At 44.0% G+C, this 9379-nt stretch overlaps 1 protein-coding gene across 2 annotated transcripts; it reads right to left on the reverse strand.

Moving 5' to 3' along the window:
• Positions 1 to 213: 213 nt before the first annotated feature.
• RNF6 (ring finger protein 6) lies at positions 214 to 9014 on the reverse strand. Of its 2 annotated transcripts, none has more exons than XM_058824765.1 (4): positions 8952 to 9014; positions 5078 to 5287; positions 4474 to 4581; positions 214 to 3168 (listed from the first exon to the last, which is right to left on the reverse strand). In XM_058824765.1, exons 2-4 carry the CDS (start codon positions 5265 to 5267, stop codon positions 1457 to 1459), a joined length of 2010 nt encoding a protein of 669 aa, XP_058680748.1. In that variant the 5' UTR covers positions 5268 to 5287; positions 8952 to 9014; the 3' UTR covers positions 214 to 1456. The 2 variants fall into 2 exon arrangements, with proteins under 2 accessions (XP_058680748.1, XP_058680747.1); XM_058824764.1 differs by lacking the exon at positions 8952 to 9014 and adding an exon at positions 6597 to 8148.
• Between the last annotated feature and the right edge of the window lie 365 nt (positions 9015 to 9379).

A 9379-nucleotide genomic window follows, 5' to 3' on the forward strand; every position in this document is an offset into this window, starting at 1 on the left:
AGCACATTTGTCAAGGCCACTATCTGCAGGCAGAGAAAGGCAGTAGGACTTGTTCACTTCAAGTACTCTGTCTACTGCTCAGAATATACACAGCAGATTAGTGCACAATTCTGCATTTCTCCAGGGACTGAGATGCAGGTTGCTCAGAAGACAAGTTTTGTAATATCCAGCTTCTCCTAGAAGCCCCTGGAGCACTTTCAGCTGGGCTTTTATGTACCATAGTAACTAAAAGGCCAGGAACAGAGCTGGGGGAAAGTGGGGAAAAAAGTGAAAACTGAGACTGAACATTAAGAATACTAAGTTTTCTTATAAATCTACAGGATATGGCTCAACAGTAATTCACATAAAGCCTCAATTATTTAACTTGCAACTTTATTTCATTGTAAGTCATTGGTAAAAAGTTTAATATCTAATTATACAGATACTGGGGATTTTCAGGGAAGTTTATTTTGTCCTTTTTAGTGTATTTTGCCACTTGGTCCTCAGGCGTGTTTCAAGAGGACTAACACTACACGTGTACCTTAGATCTCTATACAAAAGCATTTCAAGTCTTTGTTTTGTTCTTCTGAGTAGGATGCCCAAAACATGCATATTATAGGCAATATAACGGTCAAGGAAATGTTTCCCCTCTTTAAACTAAGGCAGTTAAAACCCCAGGAATATCAATTGAGTAATTTGGAAGAGTAAAAAGGCTTCCTTAGTGCTCATTTATTCTTTCAGCAAGTAAGACACACCCTCTCGGAATTATCCGATTTGATTGCTGTCTGCACTAAAAAGACAAAGATTGTCAAAGACAGCATTTAATTATATACATTTCATAATGCCACTAACTCATCCACTTCTGAATAAGAACTCATCAACGTTAAGAACTGTGTAAACCCACATGCAAAAATTGCCATAGAATTTTTTAAATAGAACCAAATTGGCAAGTTTTTGGAAAGGATATTTCAATGTTTTAAAAAAAATTAATAAAATGAGCACTTCAAGTAACTTAAATATCTTCAGCAAACATGTCCAGCAAGAGACTCTCTGGAAAAAAAATTGTTCTTAGAACAAAAAGCTAACAAATGGCTATTTAGCCACTATTTTTTCAACACAGTGGTGGGTCTGTGTGAAACATTTTGTAATCTAAATAAAGCAAGTCCATTACAATGTTAAAAAACATACATTAAGCAGGACTGATTAACTATTGCATTTCTGTATTTACAAAAGTGCTTAGCATAACAAAATTATCTAAAAAAATATAAACTTTACCAATATCATTTGGTTCTATGTGTGCTCCTAGATCTGCACTTGGAAAAAATAGTATTTACATTGTTAAATTTAGCTAAGTTTCTATAATTTTTGAAGAAATTTAACAAAACTCCCCCCACAAATGGACCCATATCTAAGTCAATGAATTTCATGTGGCTCAGAGCAGGAGCAAATCCTTGAGTGCTGAGCAGTACAAACAATTCTAGCCATTATCTGTGGCATTAGACCCCAGAACTGGCTGCCGACAAATTGGACAAGTGGAGTTTTCAGAAAGCCAGCGATCAATACAATGAATGTGAAACTCATGTGTACAAGGTAACTGCCTTAGCTTATTCCCTGTTGCATATTCATTAATGCAAACACTGCACGTTTTACTCCATTCATTTTCAGTGTGAACATCCCCATAGTTTCGTGTAGAAAGATTGTCAATCTGCTCTTTGGTTAAACCTCTTAAACGATCATCATCATCATCCTCATTCAGCAGGAAGAAGTGGGCAAGTCGAAGGATGGGCAGTGTTCCGTTCTCCACTAGGTTGTTTGCATCTTGAGACTGCCTGCTGGCTTGGTTCTCATGATTGCGCCCAGAGCGTTGACTACCACTCCTCTGTCCATTTCTTTCCCTGCTGCCATCTCCTGCGTGTCTATTACTAGACAAAACCCCACTGGGATCACTGCCATTCGCTGAACTTGAGTTATTCTGTGCATCCCCTAAGCGATGGCCGCCTCTTTGCACTTCTGAATTAGATTCAGTTTCCATTAAAGAACTCAGTTCTCCAAAGCCTGTCATTATCTGTCTAAGGATTGATCGAAGAGCCACCGATGAAGGTTCCCCGAGCCCAGTTTCTGAAATCCGACGGAGAGGTATCCGTATAGTGCTAATGTAGGTCCGAATACCTGCACGTTCTGAGCGGGATATCGTGCGCCGAAACCCCCCACTGTCACTTTCAAAGGTAACTGTGTTTTCTGACATTCCTACTCTAGAACGAGTTCTACTGGCAATGCTGTCCCGGTCTCTGTTTTCTCCAGGACGAATTCTTCTCACCTGAAGATCTAGTGTAATTGTTGGGTGCCTTCTGGCAGCAGCTACTGGCCTACCAGGTTCTTCCTCTTCTGAAGTTGTTCGTAAGGATGGGGCTACATTGGAAAGCTGGGAAGCCTGAGTGTTACCTCTTGCTTGCTCTTCAGTAGACTGTGGAGAAGCCTGAGCAGTTTGTCTCCTACTTCTGTTGACCTGCTGTGCATTTCTATCCTGCCTCTGACTACGTTCCTCAGAACGAGCAGCATCACCTTGCCTTTGCAGCGGGGAGCGGCTTCGACTACTAAGGGTAGACCTCAGCCGCAAAATTTCTAGTCTTTGGTTTGTATTCATCCGGACATTAGTTCTAGCTCTACCCCTTCTGACCCCTGCAGAAGTACCTCTTTCCGGCATTTCTCTTGGTTCATCAGCAGCCACAGAATTGCTTTGTGTAGTATAATTTGTCTGGTCTGTCAGCTCCCTTGTTCTACTCCTGAGCCTCCCTGAGACTGCATGAGAGACTATTTCTGACCTTAATGCCATGGCACGTCTTAAAAGCCTGGTCCTTGCAGCTTCGTTGTTTGCCTCTCTTGCAGCCATGCTCCTTGTCCGTGGGGCTACTGAACTGGCAACTGGCTGACGTCTTCTTTCTACATACAGTCTGGTAGCATCTATATCAACATACTCCTCACCATTAGTTTCCAAACTGTTATGATCATGATTTATATTGATTTCGAGACTAAAGCGAAACTCCCCACTGTTTGGATTCGTTCGACTCACGGCTCTCCAGGTTTGGTTCCCACTCTGCCCACTGCGAGTGGCGTTTCCTGTGCGACGGAATGTGTTAAGCCATTCAAGCAAAGAGTCGCCGTTGGAGTTTTCCCCAAGAACTTCAGAATCTGAGAGAAACAAAGAATTGCAAACATTCACACAACTGCATGCTCTGCATACTACAATGCACTCCAAATCCTCTTCACTTGCTAGGCTCTGACTTCACACACCATAAAGAAGCAGGGCACCTAACCTGCTAGGCTAATGTACAAAAATGTGCTCTATGTAAAAATGCCAGCAAAACTTACCAGTTCAACCTAGATTTTTTGTCTCACCAGCAGACTCACAGAGAAATTAATACACCCAGATTGTCTCTTCTGAGCCAGTGTTCAGATTCAGGTGGTCCAAAGATGGTTTTATTTGTCCAATACCTGCCACTTGCTGAAGTTACCAGTTTGGGAATATTTCAACAACTCATTTTGATACAGCAGGAAAAGGAATACCAAGTCTTGTCTTCTTTTGGAAAACATTTTTAAAAAATGTTTCCTATAAGCAGTAGAATAAATGATCACAGAATCATGAAGGTCAGAAGGAACCTCTGGAGATAATGTAGTTCAACTCTGCTGCCAAGGCAAGGTCACCTAGAGCAACTGACACAGGAATGTGTCTGGGTGGGATGCATGGTTTGAACAGATTTTCTCCTTTTTGTCCAAATATACTCTTTTCCTATTACAATACCCACAGCTCCATTTTCAAGCCTTCTCCAACTACACACTCAGGCAAAGATACACATGCTTAGGGCTAACTATGTGTATAAAGCTGGCCAGTTGTCATGATCACAGTGAAGATTTTCCCTTTAAGGCATCAGATTAAGTTTTCCCTACTCCATCATCTCAGTGTCCAGGAAACCTCCCCTCCAACAACTTTGGTATCTTCATTTCTGAGCTGCCAATTCCTCTCCCAAATCTGACTAGAACTGGCCAAATGAGTAAGCCAATATTTCTGGGGAATTGAAGACACTGCATAAAACACAAGCCTCACTTGACTAAAACAAATAGAAATGAAACAACAAAAGTGTCAAAACAGTGGAGAGATTAACTGTTTTCCAATTAACTTCATTTCAAACTGCTCTAATACATGATAAAAACCTCTAAGAACTGAAAAAAAAAGTATTTTTGTGCTATTACATTTACTAGCAAGGGACAATGAAAGAAAAAGAAGCAAGCAATTTGTGATTAACATAAACAAGTTCTCATCAAGTATTTCAAGTTTGGTTTTGCATCCTTAGGAAATCTCTTTTAAACAATCCCCACAGGCACATTGGAAAAAAAAAAAAAAAAGAAAGAGAAATGAGACTCTCTTAAATATCTTTACAGAACACTACTTATGCACCACATACTTTGTGTCTACTTATATGAATGAAGAATGTTTACCTCCAACAGTTCTACCTTCACCTTCTCTGTTATCCAGATCAGACTGCGACGTCAGACGCTCCTTAGCCCCCTCCAAACGTTGCTGCAACTCTTCTGCTGTTATTTCTCCTGAATTAATTTTCATTTTGATAACACTGTTAGATAAGACACTATTATTGCCTCTACATAGCCATGCAGAAATAACATTTTCTATCTTGAATGAAAATCTTCAGAAGATAGACAAAACTGATGAAATCATAAAGAAAACAGCACTCATGTGAGATCACAACACAGATATCAGAGGAAGTGTGGAGTGGAGTGGAAGAAAAAGATGCTGAATGTGTTGACAGTATGCCAGCTTCCAGTAACACTTCAGAGGCCCCCAAAATTGCCACATATAAACAGATATACTTGAATGTACCCAATGTTAATTATCTGGGTTTGAACATTCAAATGCAGCATCTTGGTATACAGGTGAAGTGTTATCCTTCTGTTCCATATGAAGGATTTTTCCCTTTATACAAAGCCACAGAAGTCAGGCTGCTTGAATCACAGTACCCCATGCGGTGCCTAACAGCAGGAGAGTTACTCCACTACACTTGTACTGAAGGTACGCACATCTTACCAGGAGTGCCAAGCAGGTTTCGGTCCCTCATTAACCTGTAGTCCTCCTCGTTGAGCTCGTTAATGAACTGGTAATAGGCCTCCTCCCTGCTGAGGCGCTCCAGCTGCCGCTGTCTCTCACCTTCGCCGCTGCGCTCCCGTGAAGGCGCCTGCTCATTGCCATTTCCCGCACGGTGTCGGGAGCGATCCATACTGATAATGCCAAGCAGTCCTGAATAAAACCAGAAGATTAGACTGCCCAGGAATTACAGGAAGTATTTACCAGATTCGCAGTCAAACATCCCCAGCATTTTCAAAGAAATTAGTTTATTAATAGCTAAAGATGATTAAAGTGAACCAAGCTCCATGTTATTTGCCAAGACAACAGGGTAGTTAATAATTCAAATATATAAATACTTGTAGCTTGCTGAAAAAGTTTCAAGCCCCCTTCCTCACTGAAAGGGCATACTGGTTGGTATGGCAACTCTAAAATAAAAATGCAATGACAAGTTGGGGGGTTTTTTTAGCTAAATAATTATATTCTAGAAAGTTAAAGGAATTAACATAAAATTTATGTCCTTTCTCTGAAGTAAAATACAACAGCGGTAGAGTGTATTTCAAAAGCTGAAGTATAGCTAAAACCATGGTTTTCTGATTATTGTACTGCAATTACCGTGCAGATTCGTTACAACCCCAACATAAGACTACATTAGTATTTTCATTGGTAATATCATCCACAGAGTGTACAGCCTACACATTTCTTGTTGGTGGAATGACTCTTCTGACATTCTTACATTATTGGTATATTTTGCTTGCATTCTCTAATCCAAGGATTAGCTAGCAAAGAGACATCCATCTCCAGAATATGGGGTAAAAGGGATGGGCTGTACTTCTGCCACAGTTCTTCATCACTTACCAAATACTGAACCTGTGGGACCACACTGTTAGAAGGCAAGAATGACCTTCTAGTGTCAAAGAGGCATCATCTCCATTGATTTCTGTGTCATTACCACCTCCCTCTGGTTAGGACTCAATCCTCAGACCACTCCTCAACTTCTCTATTTTCTAAAGGAAACCTGTTCTTCCACTCTCTATTTGAAAGACGATAAAGTGTCCTTTCAATTGCGCTTCCTGTTTAACAAAAGGCACCTGTGACACCTGCTGAGGCAGACACCAGAAAAAAGAGATCACTTCTCTACAGAGATCATCAGGCTAGAGAAGCCCAAAACTCACTGCACCAATCTGTTTTTATGTGGGTAAATGCCTGTTTTATTTGTTTGGTTTTTGTCAATTTACACACATATAAAAGTCACTTCAATTTAGATTACAGGGAAAACACGGAAAACAGTATTCTAAGCACACTCCTGATCAATAATTAGTCTTCACAGGACAGGTGATGAGACAACAAACAAACCAAACCAACTATTAGAAATACACTTAAAAAAAAAAAAAAAAAGCAAATCTTTATCAATACTGCAAACAGATACAAAAAAATCAGAAAATGTATTTGTCAACAACAAGCTGGCATACATTTAATATACCTTTTTTACGTTCTTTGTGGGATCCATTCTGATGTATCCTTGGTTTCACTATTTCCACACCTCATGTTACTTCCCCCCACCAGCCCCTGTCCCAGGTAACTTCTTCCAAATCAACCATCTTCCTCCTGTGTCCTACACTACATTTTGGTGCATTTAAAATCTTCTCTCCCAGCTCTAACTCATTTAACTTCAAAAAAATTAAATCTGAGTATCTTCCCTTCAAGACATTTTCCATTCCCATAATATTTTTTCTCTTTAATCAATGTTGTCCTCTTGGCTCAGTCTTGCAAGCTGTAGATAACTGCTGACTTCATTTTCCTACAAGGGCTATGTTCAAATCAGGTCACTTCCCTATCACACTTCTAAACACAAATTTCTCATCCAGCTCTTCCTCTTACTACCCCGGTTCCTCACAACAAAAGCGGTTCCCACCCAACCCCCAGCCAACACTATCATTACCTTGGCAACGCCCATCGTGAAAGTTACCTAATTAACACTACTATCATGAAAATCCCTAATCCAGACTGCACCGAATAATGAAGTGCCTGTCCCAGGGGATTTACAATTTGACACAGGTGCAGCTGGGACAGGAGGAAGGAGGAGTGATAAAATTAATTCAGTTTCTCGTGAGGTTGTCATTTAGACAATTGCCTTAAAACAACACGTGGCTGCTTGCCCGACAATGACCATTCTAAGTTAACCGACTTCCCAGGTACATCACTGTACTGCTGCACACAACAAAATTCCACATATATTCTTAAGACAAGAAGTCCATCACATGTAGTCCCCCTCAATCTAAATTTTAAGTGTTGTTCAAAAGATAGGTTCTTTAGTTATCAGTTACCCACAGAAAATCTGGAAATCTCCTTGATTTTGTGGGTAGTTAAGGAAAAAAATAAAATACTCTTTTGTTGACAACTGTATGGTAGGATGATTAGTCACACTCCTTGAATGACTCACTTAGAAACAGTAAGGAGTGTGAAGTGCTCCGTTGTCCCATCTGTTTAACACAATCCCATGGATGACAGCTACTATCCCTATTTATCAAATGCCATTAAAACTAAGTACTTTGGCACCTAAAATGTTTTAGAGTTGTTAACGTTGAAAGGTATTAACTGTATCAAAAATGAAGTACATTGCACTAGAATATTTCTGAGTATTGAAAAGTTGAAGGACATTAACTAGCAAAATGCAAAAAACTGAAATTGAAATTCAGTTATAACTTGGATTACTCTTCCTTTGCAAAGAGGTAGGGCTCGCGTGCCAACAGCTTGTTTTCTAGCATTTTCAACCTAGGACTTACTCCTTTAGACCTTCATTCATTATTACTCTAGCCTACTCTTTAAGGCTTACGACTTTTTTTTTTTATATATACCTTATGCTTTTAAGCTTCAGCCTGTTTCCCTGAAGTACTACCCCCGATTCAATTAGGCATTCATTTTCTGAAAGTCTAGCACCTGATTGCAAGGCGACTGCGGAGTTAAACTGAGGAAACCTCCCCGAGCTAGAGGGCTATTTAGCATTTCTGTCACACCACAGCCTCCAAGCAGGATGATCTCACCGACTTCGGGAATAAAAAAAAGAAAAGAAAAAAAAAAAAAAACAAAAGAAAAACAAGCTCCAAACCAAACCTAGAAACCCCCACGCATGAAGCCTGGGGAAGGAGGGGATGAAGGAGACAAAAAGGGAGGGTCAGAAGGTAATGAAAACACCGCCCCCGGGACACCCAGCGCGACCCAAGCCGAGGGCCCGGGAGTGGCCGCCCGTCCCCGTCCCCGGCCCAGGCCCAGGCCGGCAGCAGGGCCCGCATCCGCCAGGGCTGAGCCAGGCCCGGGACAGGGCAGGGCCGGTGCCGCGACCCCAGGCCGTGGAGCCGCGAGGGTTCCGAGGATTGATGGAGCCCCGGGGCCCGGTCCCGCCCCGCCCCGCCCCCGCCTGTTGCCGGGGGACGGCAGCGCCGTGACTGACGGGGCTCCCGCCCAATGTCCCGGCCGGCCCGCGGCCGCCGGCCAATGGCAGCAGCGCCGGGCAGCCCGAGCCCTCCCGCCCTCCCGCCCCGCTGCCCCCGGGCTGGCCGGCCCGGCCCGACACCCACCGCCCCGGCCGGACCCACGGCTCCCTTGCCCGCGGCGGGCCGCGTCACCCGCTGCGGCAAACCGGGGAGGCGCCCGTGCCACCGCCTGCCCGGTGGGGGGAAGCCCGCCGAGAGCGCGGCCGGCAAAGCCCGACAGCCCGTCCCTGCCTGCTGCCGGCGGCGGTGCGGGCCGGCCGGCTGAGCCGCGCTGCGCCCCGCCCCGCCCCTCCCCGTCCCGTCCCTGCCGGCAGAGCGGCAGCCGCCCCCGCCGGGACACCGACCCTGCGTGTGCGAGCGGAGCGCACTCCAGCCCCTATTGCCGTCCGGGTGCCGCTCCAGCACCGATTGCCATCCGGGTGGCTGCCGGCGCCGCCGGCGCAGGTTCCGTGTGCGAGAGAGGGGGCGGGCCCCGGCCGAGCCCCGCCCCCCGGCGCGCAGGCGCGGTGGGCACTGTGTGCTGCCTTACGTAAGGAACGAGATTGATCGTGGAGTTGCTTTTCCCGCTGCTCCCTCCTTCCTACGCTGCCCGCGGTTTTAAACCGCTTTTCCCGCAGAGGGAAAAGCGGCTCAACAATCAACCCGAGACTCTCTTCCTTTTTCCGTCACTCTGCCTCCCTTCCTTCCCTTTTTCTTTACGTTTCCTTCTGCAGGAATCTCCCACTGAACTTTTTCTAAAACGTTCAAAAACTAATTGCTGGGTGCCGTCACC

Source organism: Ammospiza caudacuta, chromosome 2, assembly GCF_027887145.1.
Source record: "Ammospiza caudacuta isolate bAmmCau1 chromosome 2, bAmmCau1.pri, whole genome shotgun sequence".
NCBI classification, from domain to species: Eukaryota; Metazoa; Chordata; class Aves; order Passeriformes; family Passerellidae; genus Ammospiza; species Ammospiza caudacuta.

Coding starts and splice junctions, on each gene's coding strand:
- RNF6 (XM_058824765.1), bottom strand. CDS start 5,267: ATGGATCGCTCCCGACACCGTGCGGGAAATGGCAATGAGCAGGCGCCT. Junction 4,582..5,077: donor AAACCTGCTTGGCACTCCTG/GTAAGATGTGCG, acceptor AAATTAATTCAG/GAGAAATAACAGCAGAAGAG. Junction 3,169..4,473: donor TGAAGGTAGAACTGTTGGAG/GTAAACATTCTT, acceptor TGTTTCTCTCAG/ATTCTGAAGTTCTTGGGGAA.